At 50.1% G+C, this 18,657-nt stretch overlaps 3 protein-coding genes and 1 non-coding gene across 5 annotated transcripts in view; 3 read left to right on the top strand and 1 right to left on the bottom strand.

Annotated features, from left to right (window-relative positions):
- The window catches only part of PGPEP1 (pyroglutamyl-peptidase I), a 28,968-nt gene extending 21,210 nt beyond the window's left edge, over nt 1–7,758 (top strand). Inside the window, exons 5-6 of one of the 2 annotated variants that reach the window (XM_019736864.2) lie at nt 6,298–6,382; nt 7,456–7,758. In XM_019736864.2, the coding sequence (XP_019592423.1) occupies nt 6,298–6,382; nt 7,456–7,572 (202 nt within the window). In that variant the 3' untranslated portion in view covers nt 7,573–7,758. Of the gene's footprint in view, nt 1–6,297 lie in introns of both variants that reach the window. The other variant, XM_074337878.1, reaches the window with a different exon arrangement.
- Nucleotides 7,759–10,115: 2,357 nt separating this feature from the next.
- Nucleotides 10,116–13,105, top strand: GDF15 (growth differentiation factor 15). Its single transcript, XM_074337877.1, has 2 exons — nt 10,116–10,718; nt 12,217–13,105. The coding sequence occupies exons 1-2, from the start codon at nt 10,436–10,438 to the stop codon at nt 12,858–12,860; spliced, it is 927 nt and encodes a 308-aa protein (XP_074193978.1). The 5' UTR covers nt 10,116–10,435; the 3' UTR covers nt 12,861–13,105.
- On the top strand, nt 11,789–11,862 carry TRNAT-GGU (transfer RNA threonine (anticodon GGU)). Its single transcript has one exon. It is a non-coding gene; the product is annotated as a tRNA-Thr (tRNA).
- Nucleotides 13,106–14,024: 919 nt separating the features above from the next.
- Nucleotides 14,025–17,966, bottom strand: LRRC25 (leucine rich repeat containing 25). The gene is made up of 3 exons (XM_019736861.2): nt 17,811–17,966; nt 16,456–17,252; nt 14,025–14,449 (listed from the first exon to the last, which is right to left on the bottom strand). Exons 2-3 carry the CDS (start codon nt 17,241–17,243, stop codon nt 14,308–14,310), a joined length of 930 nt encoding a protein of 309 aa, XP_019592420.2. The 5' UTR covers nt 17,244–17,252; nt 17,811–17,966; the 3' UTR covers nt 14,025–14,307.
- Nucleotides 17,967–18,657: the final 691 nt, after the last annotated feature.

Below are 18,657 nucleotides of genomic sequence, written 5' to 3'. Positions count from 1 at the left end.
GCTGCAGTCCCAGGAGTGCCATCTACAGGCTCCTGTGGTATTCTATGTGTCCTTTTCAGATGGGAGAATCCTTTCCCCAAATTCTGGAAACCTCCCCTAGCCTCCTTGGCCCATGGGAACCCCTGCCTCCCCTTGGCTGCTCTGCCCAGGAAAAGCCCCAAGGACTCCCTTGTGTTGCAGGACAAGCGACAATGCTGTGCGTAATGGGCAGTGGGTGATGTAGGTGGAGGGTGTGTGTGGAGGGTGAGGCAGAGGTAACGGGGCTGAGGGCTCAGGGCCTCGGGGCCTGGGGGAGAGGTCTGCATGTTGTTCTACGGGAAGTTGGGGGGGCTCACTGTGCTTCCATGAGCTTCGGTTTCCCTGAACTCGTGGAGCTTTTGTAGAACTCAGTGAGACTCTGCTTTTATAGCCCTTAACTGGTGGCACATAGTAGTTGCTTAATAAATGCAATTATATTTACTTCCTCCAGGAAGCTCTCCTGTCTGTCCACGTTCCTCCTCTGGCTCCTACAACTGCCTAGGTGCCCCCCAACCAAGTCACATACTCTGGGTAGTAACTGACTGATTCCATGGGAGCTGGGGAGGGTGATCGGGTCTGCTTGGAGTCCCCTGTGTCCTTTGCACCCAGCACAGCATTGGGTGTGAAACAGGTGTGCAATAAACTACAGCACCAAGAGGAGAGGGCGGAGTGCTGGATGTTCCAACCTGTGGCCAGCAGGGAGGCGCTGGAGCCTCCTGGGAGCAGAAGATAAGCCGCCTTGGGGGCCAGGCTCCTCCTTCAGCCCCGACCCCTATCCCGCCTCTTCCCTGCCTCTAGAGCCCTATCTCCTAGTGTCTGAGCTAGTTAGGAAATACCTACTGTGAGCTGTGCCCTGGGCTGGAGACACACCAGGGTTCCAGCCGTGATGGGGATACAGTCAGCTGAGGGATGCAAGGCAGATGGGGAGAGTTCATTTGAGGGTAACGCTTGGAGAGGCCGCGCTTGGCTCCATTCAACAGTTTCTTTCAGCTCCTGCCTGGACATTCTCAGTCTTAATTTGAGGTGAGGGTCTGGGACACCAGTCTCACCCTTCCCATCACCTTGTTCTGGGGACCTACCTGGTTCCCTTCCCACCTCTCACACCTCTGATGGCTCCCCTTCGCCCACAGGAGAAAGCTATACTCCTCTGCTGCATATTTGAACCCCTGTTCCCATATCTCTGCTGACCCCAGGCTGTCTCCTCTGCCAGGAGGGCCCCTCCTCCACTTATGCTTGGAGAACTCCTATTCATCCTTCAAAACCCAAGGTTTGGAGGAAGATGCTGAGGTCATCTTGAGATGCGTTCAGTGTGACAGGCCTGGGTAGGGACACAGGGGGCAAAGTCCTGCACGGAAATCCCCTACACCTTCTTCACCTTGCCTACTAACTCCTTCCTGCACTGGTAGCATGCCACAAGGCATTCAGTAGTTTCTACAAGAAGTGCCTCAGACCTGCCTGGACATGTCCTAGTACCCCGGAAGGGAGGAGGGGCAGGCACAGGCTGCTTCCTTTCCCAATGTGCTGCTGATAAGGGGTGGGGGTGGGGATGCAGAGACAGAGTTGTGAGAGACTGAAAAGCAAAGTGCAGAGCGAGTAGGGGAGACACAGAGACAGTGAGATGAGGACACCGAGGGGCAGAGAGGACCCCAGCCAAACAGGAGGATTTGGGACTTTGGGTGACTTGGGCTCTGTGCTGTGTGATTCCTGAACAGGGCTGCCCTGCGCTTGGTCTCAGATTCCCTCTGTGACATGAAGCTGGCCACCGCACCCAGCTGGCAGGGCTGTGTGTCCACAGTCAGCCAGGGCTTGACACACAGCAGGTGCTTCAAAAATGAACGCTGTGGTCAGCTGAACCCTCATAGGAGCCAGCACAGCAAAGCCGGCGGGCGCAGGATGTGCGGCAGTGCGGGGCGTGATGGGGAAAGGACAACGCTGGGTTTACCCCAGCGGACACTTTCCGGGCAATGAGCACACAGGGACCCAAAGTCTGGGGCCTCAGCTGACCCACTTCCTGCCCAGCCCAACTGTCCTGTTGACCCCCGCCATGGCCTCGCACCACAAGGCCTCCCACCAGGAACCACACAGCCATTCCCCGGGACTGAGCTGACCACTTCCGCCCCCCAGCAGCCCTGGTCCTGCTGACTCACACTCAGCTGTCCCTCCCCACCACCCAACAGAGCGCTGAAGGGGGGCGGGGGCTGGCAGAGTCCCAAACTCAGAATGCAGGGAGGTCATGGCCTGTAGGAAGCATCGCAGAGGAGAACCGTACCCTAGATTTAACAGCCTGGCAAATGAAAACACATCCTTGAAAAGGAAAAAATGAATATTGGATGGTTTGGGGTACAATTAGACTCAGTCACATTTTCAAACTTTTGGACACCTGAAAAATCCATAAAGAAATACAAAAGACAAGCCAGGAACAGAGAGAGGCTATCTGTGATGCATTAGCTTCCAGAACAAATGAGGGCTCCCAGACATACTAGACAGGAGAAAGCACCAGACAGAAAAATGGGCAAATAGATGACATTGTTTCCTGAGCTGCCATAACAATGACCATAAACTGGGTGGCTTAAAACACAGTCCTGGAGGCCAGAAGTCCCCAATCAAAGTATCAGCAGGGTTAGAGGCTGTGAGGGAGAACAGTCCCAGGCTTCTCTCTTGGTCTGGTGGCTTCCAGCAATCCTTGGTGTCCCTTGGTATATGGTGCCATCACTCTAATCTCCGCCTCTGTCTTTCTTTTTTCTTTTTTTTCTTTTTTTAAGATTTTATTGGGGACGGGGAACAGGACTTTATTGGGGAACAGTGTGTACTTCCAGGCCCTTTTTCCAAGTCAAGTTGTTGTCCTTTCAGTCTTAGTTGTGGAGGTAGGTCCAGTTGCCATTTTCTAGTTGCAGGGGGCACAGCCCATCATCCCTTGCGGGAGTCGAGGACACGCTCCAACCAACTGAGCCATCTGGAAGCTCAGTGGCAGCTCAGCTCAAGGTGTCGTGTTCAATCTTAGTTGCAGGGGGCGGAGCCCACCATCCCTTGCGGGACTCGAGGGATTGAACTGGCAACCTTGTGGTTGAGAGCCCACTGGCCCATGTGGGAATCAAACCAGCAGCCTTCGGAGTTAGGAGCATGGAGCTCTAACTGCCTGAGCCACTGGGCCGGCCCTCTGCCACTGTCTTTATGTGGCCTTCTTATAAGGACACCAGTCATTGGATTTAGGGCCCACCCTACTCCAGTGTAACCTCATCTTAACATAAATAATTACATCTGAAAAGACCAATCTGAGATGCCAGGTAGACGCTGGAATTTGATTTCATTGATCCTATTTGTTCTGTATTTTCTTTTCTTTCTTTTTTTTATTTTTTTTTATTGGGGAATATTGGGGAACAGTGTGTTTTTCCAGGACCCATCAGCACCAAGTCAAGTCATTGTCTTCAATCTAGTTGTGGAGGGCGCAGCTCACTGGCCCATGTGGGAATCGAACCAGCCACCCTGTTGTTCAGAGCTCGCGCTCTAACCATCTGAGCCGTCCGGCCGCCCCTTATTCTGTATTTTCTTGATCTTTTCTCTAATCTTTATTATTTCCTTCCTTCTAGTAGCTTTGATTTTAGTTTATTCTTTTTCTCCTTCATCAAACTATAAAGTTTATCGATCTGAGCTCTTTTTCAGTGTAGCCATTTATAGCTGTCAGTTTCCCTATGAGCACTGTCTTTGAGGCATCCGTCACTTTTAGTATATTGTGGTTTTCTTTTCATTTGTCTGTAAGTATTTTCTAATTTCTTTTGTGATTTCCTCTTTCCCCCAATATAAGTGTGTTACTTAATATCCACAGGTTTGTGAACATTCCAGTTTTCCTTCTGTTAGCGATTTCTAGCTTTATTCTATTGTAGTTGAAGATGATTCATTGTATGATTTCAATCTTTTAAAATTTATTGTGAGTTGCTTTTTTTAAATTTTGTTTTGGGTTTTTTTTTGCCTAACATGGTCTATACTGGAGTATGTTCCAGGAGCACTTGTTAGGAATGTGTATTCTACTGTTGTTTCATGGCGTGTTCCATAGATGTCTGTTTGGTTTAGCTGGTTTATAGTGTAGTTCAATCCTCTATAGCCTAATATTCTGTCTAGATGTTCTATCCATTAGTAAAAGAGGAGCTTTGAAGTCTCCAACTCTTAGTGTATATCTTTTATTTCTCTCTTCAATTCTATCAATTTTTGCTTTCTGTATTTTGGGGCTGTATTTTGTTTTTGGTGCATAGATGTTTATACAGTAGTACCTCGGTTTTTGAACGTCTCTGTTGATGAACATTTCGGTTTACAAATGCTGTAAACCCAGAAGTAAATGCTTCGGTTTTTGAACGTGCTTTGGAAGTCGAACATGCCACGTGGCTTCCGCTGAGTGCAAGATTCTGAGGCCTAGCTGTCGGCTGTTTCCGGACGGTTCAGAACTTGAAAGGTCTTCCAGAACGGATTATGTTAGAAAACCGAGGTACCACTGTATACAGCTTTGAGTTACAGTCTAGTGTCCTTTCGTTTCAACCTGCAGGGCAGGTATCATGGTAACAAATTCCCTCAGCTTTGATTTATCTGAGGATATCTTGATTTCTTTCTCATTTTTGAAGAACAGTTTTGCTGGCTATAGAATTCTAGGTAAACAGTTGTGTTGTGTTGTGTTTTGTTTTCCAGCACTTTAAATACGTTGTCACACTGCCTTCTGGTTTCCAGGGTTTCTAATGAGAAATTGACTGTTAATCTCATCGATGAATAGCTTTCCAGTGCTGTTTTCGTTTGACCCTTTCTCTTTGCCTATCAACGGTTTGGTTGTAATGTGTTGCGGTGTGATGGGTCTCTTTGATATTGTCTATTTGGAGTTCATTGAGCGTCTTAGATGTCTAGATTTATACCTTTCATCAAATTTGGACAGCTTTTGGGCATTATTTTTTCAAATATTCTTTCTGCCCCTTCCTCTCTCTCCTCCTTGTGGGCCTCCCATAATGTGTATGTTGCGCCTCTGGATGGTGAACTGAGGACCTTTGGACTCAGTTAACTTTTCTTCATTCTTTTTTTCTTTCTGCTCTTCAGACTTGATCATTTCAATTGTCCTGTCTTCCGGCTTCCTGATTCTTTCTTCTGACTGATCAAATCTGGTAAACACCTCTAGTGAATTTTTTCATTTTGGTTATTGTACTTTTTAGATCCAAAATTTCTGTTTGGTCCCTTTCAATAATTCTCCTAGGAATGTTTCTTTTGGGGGTTCTGGGTAGGTAGGTGTTTGTTATTTTATTATTGATACATTTTTTATATGCCTGAAATGTTTCTTAATGAAACATAAAACTGACAAGAGAAAGTTTGGTGGTTTCTCAATACATTAAACATAAAATTACTACATGACCCAACAATTCCACTTCTTGGTATATATATATGTACCCAAGAGACATGAAACAGGTGTTCAAACAAAAACTTACATGTGCATGTTTATAGCAGCACTATTCATAATAGACAAATTACAATACAAGTATTGTATGATTCCATTTAGATGATGAAATATCCAGAATGGGTAAATCCATAAAGACAAAAAGTAGATTAATGGTTGCCAGGCCCTAGGGGAGGGGGAATGGGGAGTGACTGCTAATGGGGACAGAATATGGGGACAGAATCTGCGAAGTAGAGATGATGTGTCCATCTCATTGGGTTTTATAAAGATTGTGTCTTAAGCACTTGACACATAATAGGGGCTCAAAACTTTCCCCCAGCATTTGTTTCTTCTCCACACTCTGCTGTAGATGTAGGTGTCCCCCCATCCCCCACCCCCACCATTCACTGCTAAGGATGTGTCTCTGGGAGTTTCATGGCCCTTGTCGGGACCACACCTTCCTGTGATGATCTGATGTCCTACCCCTCAGTTTATGTGAATGTGATATTATTTTGGAAAAGGGTCTTTGCAGATAGAGTTAAGTTAAGGATCTTGAATGGGATCATTCTGGATTTATAGTGGGCCCTAAGTCTAATGACAGGTGTCCTTAGAAAGAGAAGAAAAGAAACCATGTGAAGACAGTGGCAGAGACTGGAACAATGTAGCCACAAGCCAAGGATGCCTGGATTCACCAAAGCTGAAAGAGGCAGGGAGTACCCTCCTCTAGAGCTTTCTGAGGGAGCACGGCCCTGTGACCCTTGATTTCAAACTTCCGGCCTCCAGAACTGTGAGAGAAGAAACTTCTGTTGTTTTAAGCCATCCCTTATTTGGTCATTTGTTATGGCAGTCAAAGGAAACTAATATACATTGTATTGCAGTTCACAGATACTTTGTGTTTTACACATTGAAGGCAAGACCCTCCTCCAGCAAAAAGATTCCAACTTGCTGAAGGCTCAGATGATGGTTAGTATTTTTTAGCAATGAACTATTTTCAAATTACAGTATGTACATTGTGTTTTAGACATAATGCTATTGCACTCTCAATAGACTATAGTGTGGTATAAACATAACTTTTATACCCATTGGGAAATGAAAACATTTGTGTGACTTGCTTTATTTCAGTCTTTGCTTTATTGCAATGGTCTGGAACCAAACCTGCAATATGACTGAGGTATGTCTGTAGTGACACCAGGGCTTGGTCCACTGGTGTGGAGAAGCACAGAGTCAGACACAGACACTCCAGCCCTGTGTGGTCAGGATGAGGCTAGAGGGAGGCCCCTCAGCCTGAGGGAACTTGGGGAGAGAGCAGGGAAGGCTTACTGGAACACAGGACATCAAAGCTGGGGTTGAAGAGATAAGTAGGAGTTTGCCAGCAGGGGCTGTCCTTTCCAGACTTGCCCAGGTATATCTGAACCCAACTCTTGCTAAAGTGGAGACATCATTGCCCAACCACCTATAATAATAATAATGGTTATTCTAAAATATTGAGATTGTAGCTCTAATCAAGCCTCATCTGGTCAGTGCTGCTCTATAAGGGGTAATACTGAGAAACTGAGTTTTGGAGATATTACTGGAGTCTCACAATGGAGTCATTCTTACTAAGCCCCACCAAGACTTAATATCTAACCTAACGGGAGTTTCAGCCTCTACCAAGAGTGAAAGTTTAAGTCAATCGATTGGGAATTTCCCAGTCCGCACTAGGGAGGTAGTCTGCGTGAGAAGACCCCCTGTGTTCCCCATAGGGGAAGGTAACCTTGTCTGAAATCATCCACTTTTTTTTTTTTAATCATCTACTCTTTAACTTTCTTGTCCCTCCCCATTTAGGCCTATAAAAGCCTTCCATTTTGTACAACTCCTTAGAGCACTTTTGTATTTACTAGATGGGATGCTGCCCAATTAATAAATCATTCAATAAAGCCAACTGGATCTTTAAATTTATTTGGTTGAATTTTTGTCCTTTAAGAATGGCTATGGGATAGTTCTCCTTGTCTTTTGATTATAGATTCTAAAATAATCTGCTTTTTGGCCTCTTCCAGATCTCCTGCCATGAATATGTTTGCCTTGGGTCACGAGAAACAAACAATAAAAGTGGGTTTGTGTGTTTTCTTGTGTGTTGCATGTGTTTGATGAGGGTGACTATGGCCAAGTGGTGAGGGAAGATTCTGGGAGGTTTGGGGCTGAGCCAGATAAAGGGAATGGCCTGACCCCCAGTCTGTATGCTCTGTTTACCTCCACCCTGGTTCAGCCTACAGTAGGAATGCAGGGTTCTGGCCCACTGAGTTCATCACTGGCTGGCTGCCCACAGCCTGCCCCACTACTCCTCCCAGCTTGGCCACAGGACTGGGCAGTGAGGTCATTGGCCAAAGGGGAGCCAGGTGGGCCTGGCTGCCAGCATTCCAGAATTTGGTGAAGTGGAAATCGCCCTGGAGCTAACATCCTGTCCCCAGGGATTCCCCAGGCCCTCATTGGTGCTGTGTCCCCTTGAGAAGTTCCAGGAATAAAATGAATTCATTACTGGTTCTGATTGTAAAGTGATGGGTGCCTACCCATGAGTCAGTGGCTTTACTCTTGGATTTGCCAGTGGAACACTGTACAGCAAGGAAAAAGGGCAAACAGCCTAGCAGATAACAAAGAGCTCTCATGCACGTGGTGTTGAGTCAAAGACACCGGTCAGAAAAGAATGCACTGCTGCTTCCATTACAACATGTTGGAAAACAGGCAAACTCATGTATGGTAACAGAATTGGGCACGACTGGTATCCAGGAGCAGGGAGAATGATGGGAGAGGGCCCAAGGTGTTCCTGGGCTGAGAATGTTCTGGAACTTGATCTGGAAAGTGATCCCACAGGGATACCATTGTAAAATGCCATCAAACTATGGAAAGAGCACTGACTCTGGGTGGTGAACACACAATGTATGTATAGATGACGTATTACAGAATTGTACACCTGAAATCTATGTAACTTTACTAACAATTACCACCCCAATAAACTTTAATTAAAAAAAAAATGCCGTCGAACTGAACACATAAGGTTAGTCTTTTTTCCTTATGAAAGTATCTCAAAGCTCCAAAATAAAAAGGCAGAGGCTTTGGGAAACATTCTGGCAACTCCTCAAAAAATTAAACATAGAATGATGATATGACCCAGCAATTCCACTTCTGGGTGTATCCCCCCAAATTTGAAAACAGGTCCTCAAATCTTTGTATATGAATATTCATAGCAGCCCTATTCACAATGGCCAAAATGTGGAAACAAGCCAAAAGACTATCAATGGATAAACAAAATGTGGTGTAGTCATACAATGGAATATTACTCGGTCACTGACAACATGCTTGGAAACAGGCTGAGGGAGAGAAGCCAGACACAAATGGCCACATAGTACGTGATTCCATTTATATTTGTGATATTGTGACTTACAGTAAGAAATATATACTTGGTCTTCCACCCTGTCGCTGTCACAGAACACCTAAAACCCTTGGAATTTCCTGTGAAGAGAGTGAGAAAGATATCTTTTGTTAACGAGGCGACTTTTGGAAAACAACCTGAAGATGGCGTCCTGTGGCCAGTGGAGCCAACTATGTGATTGGAAGGTGGAACCCCTTCCCACCCCTGACCTCAGTCCCACCCCTGACCTCAGTCCCACCCCTGACCTCTCATGAGGGGAAGGGAGAGTCACTGGAGGTTGAATCAGTCACCAATGGCCAATAATTTAATCGATCATGCCTGTCATGAAGCCTCCATAAAAATCCAAAAAAGGATGGGGTTCCAAGAGCTTCCAGGTTGGTGAACATGTGGGGTGCTGGGAGAGGGGTACACTTGGAGAGGGCATGGAAATTCCAGGCCCCTTCCTCACATCTTGTCCTGTGCATCTCTTCATCTGGCGGTTCTTATCTTTTGTATCCTTTGTAATAAATCGATAACCTAGTGAGTAAATGGTTTTCCAAAGTTGTCTGACCTGCTCCCTGGCAAATTAATCTAACCAAAGGAGGGGGTCATGGTAACTTCCCATTTATAGCCAGTAGGTCAGAAGCACAGGTAACCTGGACTTTGGATTGGCATCTGAAGAAGGGGGTGGGGAGGGGGTAGTCTTATGGGACTGGGCCTTGATCCTATGGGATATAATGCTGTCTCCAGGTAGATAGTGTCAAAATTGGGTTGAATTATTGGACACCCAGCTGGTGTGGGAGAATTGTTGGTGTGAGGAACCCCTTCCCCTACGTTGGAAACAGTGCAGAATTTTAATGTAGAATGTCCAGAATAGGCAAATCCATTGACAAAAAGCAGATTAATGATTGCAAGGGGATAAAGAAGGGGGAATGGGGACTGACTGCTAATTGGGTCAGGGTCTCCTTTTGAGGTGATAAAAATATTCTGGAAAAGATGATTGTATAACATTGTCAATGTGCTAAATGCCACTGAACTGTTCACTTTCAAATGTTGACTTTCCTGTTCATTTTCTGTGGAGTCTCCTATCTGGGAGGCATGAGAAGCCACCCAGTGATAACCCCCAAGACATCTAAGGAGGTGAGTGGAGGGGGCTTCAGAGAACTGCCCACCTGCCCAAGGTTGCACTTTATGGCTCTTTGGCCCTTTCTGCTCTGCGTTGTTGAACACCTTCAGCCTTTGGCCCTAACCAAATAGGGAAGACAGGGAACCGCATGGGGGAAGAAGGCCACTTATGAAGCTCTCACTATAGAGTTGAGCACCTAGTTATTAAGTCCTCTCTGAGAAAATCATTCTTCTTACCAGCCCACCAACTTGGGATGATATCCCCATTTCACAGAAGAGGATATTGAGGCTCAGAGGCGGGTGGGTGTGGGGGTCCCCCCAGCTTCCCCGGGAGCACCCCCCCAAGCACCTCCTCCTGAAAAGCAGCCTCAGACCCTGCCCAGCTGTGGTCCCTGGAATGTTTACTGTGCATCCACGTCAGGCGGGGGCGGACAAAGTCCGGGGACTATAAAGGCCAGGCTAGCAGCGTCCGATCAGTCCCAGCTCAGAGCACAAGGAGCACAGCCATGCCCGGGCAGCGACCCACGACGCCCTGCTGCTCAGTGATGGTGATGCTGCTGCTGACGCTCTCATGGCTGCCATCAGGACACGCCGTATCTCTGGCCCAGGAGCACCTCCCGGCCTTCCCAGAACCCTCAGACGTGCACTCCAGTCCGAATGTCTCCACATTCCAGGAGTTGCAGAAACGCTTCGAAGATTTGCCGACCAGGCTTCGAGGGAACCAGACCTGGGAAGACTCGAACCCTGACCTCATCCCCGCTGTTCAAGTCCAGATACTCACCCCAGAGGGTGAGTGAAATCTCAGACATACCCCGCACTGTGCGCCCAGGCAGCTCCCATCATCTAACCAGTGTTTCTGAGTCATAGAGCATGTTGCCGAGCCTCAGTTTCCCCATTTGTGAGATGGGCAAGAACGTTCCCCACTCGAGGCTGATGGGGGAGCTAGCGTCCCTGTTGGCGTCGGGACAAGGCTAGACTTAGCCAATTGGAGATGTTACACCTCCTCGGATAGCAGATGAGGAAACTGAGGCTGAGAGAAGCCAGCGACTCTCCAGAAGGTTCACAGAGCCAGGAGAGCCAAGAGATGACGTCCCGCAGGCGGCGCGGCCCCTGTCCTTGGATGTAGCTGGGGTTGAGGGTGGGTGGGATCCGGGACGAGAGATGCAGGAGCGGGCGGGGGTGGGGGGGGTGGGGGGGATAGGAGTGGAGGAGGCGGGACCTAGCAGTGCGCAGCGATGGGCAGAACCGACCCTGGCTGGTTCCGAATATGATGTAATCGCGCGACAAGGCACCGCTAAGGTCACAAGTGATAGGTGCCTTGAAAGAGGGGAGGGAGTATTTTCGCGCCCTCCACGGTGGTTCCAGGCTGTGGAGAGAGCAGAAGGAGATCTGGGAGGGGTTGGGGAGAGGGTGTCAGGTCAGGGGGTGTCTGTTATCCGGTCCTAATCCCACTGGTGCTGTGAGAACCCAGGTAAACCTCTTGCCCTCTCTAAGCCGAGTGAGCAGGTGGTGCTCAAGCAGCAACTCAAAACCCAGTCCCCATAGTATCCCTAACGCCTGTACCAGCCTGGGGACCTGCGAATCCCAGGGAGCCTGGTACCCTTCGTTTCTCAGGTAGAGAACAGAGACCCAAGGAGTTGAAAACAGAATGACTGGTTGCTGTAGCCCCAGTGCCAGGCACTTAGTAGTCCTTCAATAAACATGTTTTTGTTTGCCAGCAGGAGGAGGCGGAGTCAGCGGTCCAGCCCCAGTATCTCTAAATATCAAATATGTATTAATTCCTGCAAGGACAGAAGGTGCACAAAAAAATGTATACACATTTTAAGAAAGGAAAAAACTGTATTAAATTACGCTGGGGTGGCCGGTTAGCTCAGTTGGTTAGAGCGTGGTGCTGGTAACACCAAGGTTGCGGGTTGGATCCCCGCATGGGCCACTGAGTTGCGTCCTCCTTAAAAAAAAAATTATGCATAGGCTGATGGTAACCACTTTGAGCACCTCTTATAATTGCAGAAGTCAAATGTAACTTGTATTCATCTTTTGTTATCAGTATATATTGACTATTACAATGTTAATACAGTTTTTCCTTTCTTAACATGTATATACATTTTTTGGGCACCCTCTGTATTTACTAAGCACCGTCGTGACTAGGCAGACAAATCCCTGCTGAGATTCTAGTAGGGGAGATGAAATGTTACACAACCAAATACAACAGGGCGGTGCCTGGGCACCCCCCACGCCCGGCACACAGTAGGCTCGTGGGTGACTTACCTTCCTCTCTCTCCCACAGTGACAATTGGGCCGGACTCCCACGTGTACCTGTACATCCCCTTGGCCAACCTGACTATGGGGCTCCCCACAGCCTCCCGCTTGTATCAGGCCCTGCTCAGGCTGTCCCCGACAGAGTCGGGCTCGTGGGACGTGACGCGGCCGCTGCAGCGTCACCTCGGTCTCGGAACCTCCCCCGCGCCTGCACTCCGCCTGCACCTGCCAGCGCCCTCTGACCAGTGGCTGGCAGCGTTGCCTTCCGCACAGCTCCGGCTGGAGCTGCACTGGTGGCCACGCGCCGGAAGGGGGCGCCGCAGCGCACATGCGCACTTCCGGAACCGCTGCCCTCTCGGAGAGGGGCGCTGCTGCAGCTTGAAGAACCTGCGCGCGTCGCTCCAAGACTTGGGCTGGGAAGGCTGGGTGATATCGCCGCGCGAGCTGGACTTGCGCATGTGCAGCGGCGCGTGCCCGAGCCAGTTCCGTTCGGCTAACATGCATGCGCAAATGCAGGCGCGCCTGCACCACCTGAATCCCGAGGCCGCGCCTCCGCCGTGCTGCGTGCCTTCCAGCTACGAGCCGGTGGTGCTCATGCACCGGGACAGCCAAGGCCGCGTGTCACTCAAGTCCTACGACAACCTCGTGGCCAAGGACTGCCACTGCGTATGAGCGGCCTTAGGGCTTCACTGATGGCACTTGTGCAGTGTAACTGACCTCAATCCTTGCCTGTCGAATGGGCTTGTGGGACCTGAAGTACCTTATTCTAACCACTGATATCTTCCCCCTCTCGTCCAAACCTCTGTATTTAAAGTTGGTATTTATTATTAATTTATTGGGGTTAGCAGCCTGGGGACCGAAGGGCTGGGGAGGGCTGGTGCCTTTATTTAAACTCTGGTAATAAAAAGGAAACTGTCTGACCTGACTCCTGTGATGTCCAAATAGAGCTGGAGACTTTGGGAAGAGCCCGCCCCTCCGTGGCCTCAGTTCTCACTGGGGATCTGGTATAGGGGTGAGTGGGAGGGTTCAGAGAATGGGCAACAGGGCGTTCTTGGAGATGACAGGTAATTGGATGGTGCTTCTGACACCAGTGGGCCTCAAGGACAGCCTGGGACATCGCTTTCTGTCTCTGTGATTCTCTAGCTCCCTGTTTCTCTGCTTCTCAGCATCTCTCCTCATCTCTCAGTACTCCTGTTTCTGAACCAGTTAAGATATTTTGGTATATTAGAACTAAAACAGATTTAGAGACCAATTCTAACACCCTGTTTTACAGATGGGGTAACTGAGGCCTGGAGAATCAGGAGTCAGGACCTGGACCCGTGCCTCCTGACACCCTGGCCATAGTTTTGCATCTGTATTAGGATGTTTAAAAGTGAGAAAAAGAGGAAGGGGATGGCATTCTGGGTGAAAGGAATGGCATGGAAAATAGCTTAGGGAAATGAAGCCATTTCCATCCCAGGAGGGAGGTGGGCTTGGTGGGGATGAGGCCCAGACCAGAAGGGCAGAGCGATGGGAGAGGGCAGTGAGGTGGGCAGGGCTAGATCAGGCAAGCCTCAAGTACCAATCTGAGGATCCAGGGGCAATGGGGAGCCATGGTGGGTGTGTGAGCAAGGGAGGGGCACACTCTCAATTCCTAAGTTACAAAGATCCCTCGGGGGTTGGCACGGGCTGCCCTGGGGGCTGAGTCTCGATACCAGGTGCCTGGGAAGGGGACCTGAAAGAGACAGAGGGGAGGGACCAGGGTTGGAGAGAAATCCAGGGGTCTGAGATAGAGATCTCCTCTTGAGAGCTCAGGAAGTCCCCACCCAAAGGAACTCTCTCCCTCGGAGCCAGCAGTCTTGTCAGCCCCACAGTTTTTATTGAGCTCTGTCTGCAGACCAACCGGAAGGTGACAACGGAGTTCACACCTTGAACCTCCTGTATCTGTATTGGGGTCTCTCTCCTCTTCCCCTTCTAGCCGTCCAGGGGGTTGAGGAACAGAGCAGAAGGCTGGGCAGGGGGCTGCAAGGATAGTTCTTCTCTGTTCCCATTCCTCAGATGGGGAGACTGAAGCCAGGGGAGACCCGCAATGCCCCGAATCACCGGAAGGGGGCAGGCTGGAGTTGAGGCCATCACAGGCTCAGCAGCCGGCTATCACATACTCCTCTTCATCCAGCGGGACCTGCCCTGGGAACTGCAGGTTGCCATAGACAGGCTGGGAGGCCTGGCAGAGGTCTTCATAGTTCATGTAGAAGTCACTGTCCTCTGAAGGCTGGTGAGTGCTGTGGGGAGAAACAGACAGGAGGGGAGGAGTACTAGGGGTAGGCACATCAGCTTTGAGGGGCAAAGAAATTTCAGGATGGCCCAGTCCACTCCTAACATTTACAAATGAGGAAACTGAGACACAGGGCAGTGTTCTCCCAGCCTGCAACTTTCTCTGAGGAAAGGAAGTCGGGGGCAGTGAGTCAGGGAAGATTCTGTGGATTCAGCATTGTTACGCTGAGATCCAAAGACTTGAGCATAGTAGCATTTTTTCCTTCCTTAAAGTTGAGATGGTTGCCCATTTTTCACATTAAAATCTAGACTTCAGTTTCTTCTTGGAAAACTGGAAGCTCTGCTCATACCATTCACATGGACACAAGTGGCTGGGCCAGTGTCTGCTGCTTTAGGTGGGAGATGTTTCCACCATGGTCCCTGAAGCAGCGGACTTTGTGGTCTCAATATAAAAATAAGTCTTGGGTGGCCGATGGCTCAGTTGGTTAGAGTGCGAGCTCTGAACAACTGGGTTGCCGGATGGATTCCTACATGGGCCAGTGAGCTGCGCCCTCCACAACTAGATTGAAGACAACAAGTTGCCGCTGAGCTGCTGGAGGGGGCGGCCGGATGGCTCAGCTGGTTAAAGCTCTCAATAAGGTTGCTGTTTCAATTCCCGCATGGGATGGTGGGCTGTGCCCCCTACAACTAAGAATGAACAAAACAGCAACTGGACTTGGAGCTGAGCCGCTCCCTCCACAACTAGATTGAAGGACAGTGACTTGGAGCTGATGGGCTCTGGATAAACATACTGTTCCCCAATATTCCCCAATAATAATAATAAAAAGCCTCTGAGCCTTAGTTTCTGCATCCATAGAATTGGTAGGAGAGGAGGTGCTTCTTAGAAATGTCTAGCTATGGTAGGCAAGACCCCCAGGGAGGAACTTTCCCACCTCCAGAACTACCTAATCCCATCTTGGGTTCTCTTATAACAAAGGCTACTTTAAGTGGTGTCTATCAGTCATTCACACTGTAGCATGATTTTCTCCAAAAACGTGGTTGTACGGCAATGGACAGGATTGGGAGTCAGAGTTTCCTGCCTCTGCTTCTGACTTAACTGTGTGACTTTGGGCAAGTCTTCCCCTTCCTCTCAGAGCCTACCTTTCTGTAAAATGTAGGGTAGGAATGACACCTCCAATCCTAAATGCTTTTGGAAGAGACTGGCCCTGAGCCCTTGGTGACAGTGAGGCAGAGGTGAGCATCAGAGTACCAGCTGTCTTAGCAAGCCCAGTTCCTTCAAATCCCTACCATAAACCACTTCTGCTTTTAAGCCACATATATTTGCATCTGCTTTGCATATTCTCTCATTTCTCATCAATAGGCTCCTACCAGCTTCTCCAAATGTGGATCCCACCACTCAAACCCAGCCAGGACCCTTTTCCCTTACTGCCTGAGTCTGAGCTCTGATGTCTTGCTACCTCTAAACCCATTCACAGCAGATTCTCTGTTCTCTCCCACCTTGTGGCATTTGTTCCTGCAGGTGCCTCCCCTTGAAATTCCCTCAATTCCTCATCCAACCAGGAAGAGTTGAACACATCTATCTAAGCCCAGCCAGATCTAGCGGTGTCGGGGCTTTTTGCGGGGAGACGGACACAGATGGCTTTCTTAGCATCTCCCACATGTCTAAGGCAGATGGGGAAGGGCTGTCCCCATTACACAGAGATGGAAATGGAGCTTCAGGGACTGCTCTGGGTCACAAGACATCTGCGCCCAGACTGTTGACCGCTACCACAGAGCCCCCATTCTGCCTGGAGCACTTGCCTTCTCTCTCCCCTTTCTTGGTGACCAGAAACTGGGTTTGTATGTCATGAAGAGGGGGCTGAAATTATTCCCATTTTACAGGTAAGGAAACTGAGGCCCAGAGAGGGGAAACTACTTGCCCAAGATCACACAGCCTGCAAGAGGCAGAGCTAGGATTTGAACCCTGGTTGTCTGGCTCCAGAGTTTTGCAGGCAAATGTGTGTGAGTCACTCACCCGTTTTTGGTCCACTGATGCCCGACAGATGGCTGGCCCACGAACATGTTCTCATAGTCAGACGAGGGGCTGGGCAGGGTGGCCGCTGGCTGCTTAGGGTTGAGACTCCGGCTACTGTACCGTGACTGCCGGCCTGGGCAGGGCCTGGAACCATCCTGAGCAGCAGACATTTTTCCCAGGTCCCGGCTCCTGGGTGCCCAGCTTGCCCGAAATCTCCAGGCCAGCAATGGACCAGCAATGGCAAGCACAAGGAGCAGGCTTCCACCCACCGCCAGTGCCCCAATGGTCGTTGGGGCCAGGACAGAGGTGCAGCTGTTGTTCTTCAGGAAGGTGGAGAGGTTGTGCCAGGCGCCAGTGCCTGGGTCCAGGCACTGCAGAGGCGGCCAGCCAGAGCAGTTGTCCTGCCGGAACTTATGCCAGGACTTGAGGACACAGGGGCAGTCAGCCCTCAGGTCAATTTTGCAGTGTTCTGCCAGCTTTGATTCGACATGGTCCAGGGGGTTGCCTGTCACATTCAGGATCTCCAGCTTCTCCAGGTGAGAAAAGAATAACCACGGGAGCTCTTGAAGGTTGTTCCCAGAGAGGTCAAGGAGAACCACGTGGCTAGCCTGCAGAGACCTGTTCTGGGGCAGGCTCAAGTGTTGACCACTGAAGTTCAAGCACGTTTCTGTGAATTCCCTGGTCCAGTCCGTGTCCACCGAGGACACATTGCAGGACAATCCCCGGCTACTTGGAGCCTGCAGCAGCAGCAGCGGCAACAACAGCACCCATGCTAGGGCACCCCCCATTCAAGCAACCTAGGCAGAGACACCAGAATCCAAGCCCTGACCTCAGCCTGTGGTCACTGTCACCCTCCCCACTTGAGTTTATTATTATTTTGTATTTATAGGTCAGGACAGTTCAGGCCACTTCTGGTAAGAGGCTGCCCCTCACTTGTTGTCCCTTTGATGCTTGGCTCCGGCCTCCAGCTCCGGAGAATGGGTACATAACCATAAGCCCGGAGGGCGGAGGAGACCCAACCCTGGCAGCCCCTTCCCCTTCTCCCAGGTGAGCCCCTTGGGCTTGGCCTAGTTCCCCAACATTTCGGGCGGTCTCATTGGCCAAGAGGATACCACATGCAAGTGAGCGGTTGCCCTACAAACTGCCCCGCCCACGAACTGACGGTGGCTGGGAGTCCTGGGCTGGAGTGGGTGGAGTGGAGGCTGTTGAAAGGGGGTCCTTTTGCCAGCTCAGATTTGCCGCCCCTGCACAGAACCCAGTTCTAGCCTCTGTCCTAGCTTTGTGGTCCCACCGCCACGCCTTTATCTGGGCGGTGCTGGAAGGCTCAAGCGCGGAGGGGCTGCGTGGTGGCTCACCTGGACGCGGGGCCACAGTGGCCCACACCTTCCTGGATCCTCTGTGGTCCCTGGCGCTTCGCAGACTCTGTACCCAGCTATGCGGAGGAAGAGGAACTGGTGTTTGGTGGAGCGCAGAGGATAAGAATGAAGAAGACCCAGAGAAGACCCGCCCCCCCTGCAAGGCCTCCAGGCCCAGGGTTCTCACAAGAGGGGGAGGGGTGTCCCACTTCCCTCTTGTGGAAACCCAGTTAACCCCCATTAACACCCCACAGACTGCTACCTCATCAACTCACTTCCTAGTCTCAGCTCAGTTGACTCCCAATCCATGCATTCATTTAATTATTCAACAAACATCACCCATCCTGGGCCCCCAAGAGGCCTCCGCCCTGGCCCAGTTCTCAAGGAACACCCAGTCTTGGGAGAGGACAGAGCTGGACATAGACACCCCCAGTTCCATGGAATCAGAGCAAGGCTAGAGAGAGAGGCAGAGTCCTGGAAGGCTTCCTGGAGGAGAAGACATTAAAACTGAGGCTTCAATACATGGGTAGAAGTTTGCTAAGGATTCCTAGAATCTATCTGCCTTTGACTCTCCAAGCTCCTAGCCTCCCCCACAGACTCAGTGTTCTCGCTCATATACAATGACACCTTCATGCTGGGGGTGGTCAGGGGGGTTCCCTGGGGGAGGGGACGTTGAGTCTGGGGCTTGGAGGATGAGTTGCAATGGCAGGCAGAAATGAATACATCGCAGATTCCAGGCAGAAGGCACAACAGGAGCAAAGGCCCTGCCACTTGGGAAAGCATGAGTGCTGGGATCTGTGGTTAGGAGTGGAGTGGCCGGGGATGTGCCGGGGGTGCAGGTGGGGGT

This window comes from Rhinolophus sinicus, linkage group LG07, assembly GCF_036562045.2.
Source record: "Rhinolophus sinicus isolate RSC01 linkage group LG07, ASM3656204v1, whole genome shotgun sequence".
NCBI lineage: Eukaryota > Metazoa > Chordata > Mammalia > Chiroptera > Rhinolophidae > Rhinolophus > Rhinolophus sinicus.
The sequence above is the reverse complement of the archived record's forward strand: the minus strand, read 5'-3'. Positions and strand labels throughout refer to the sequence as shown.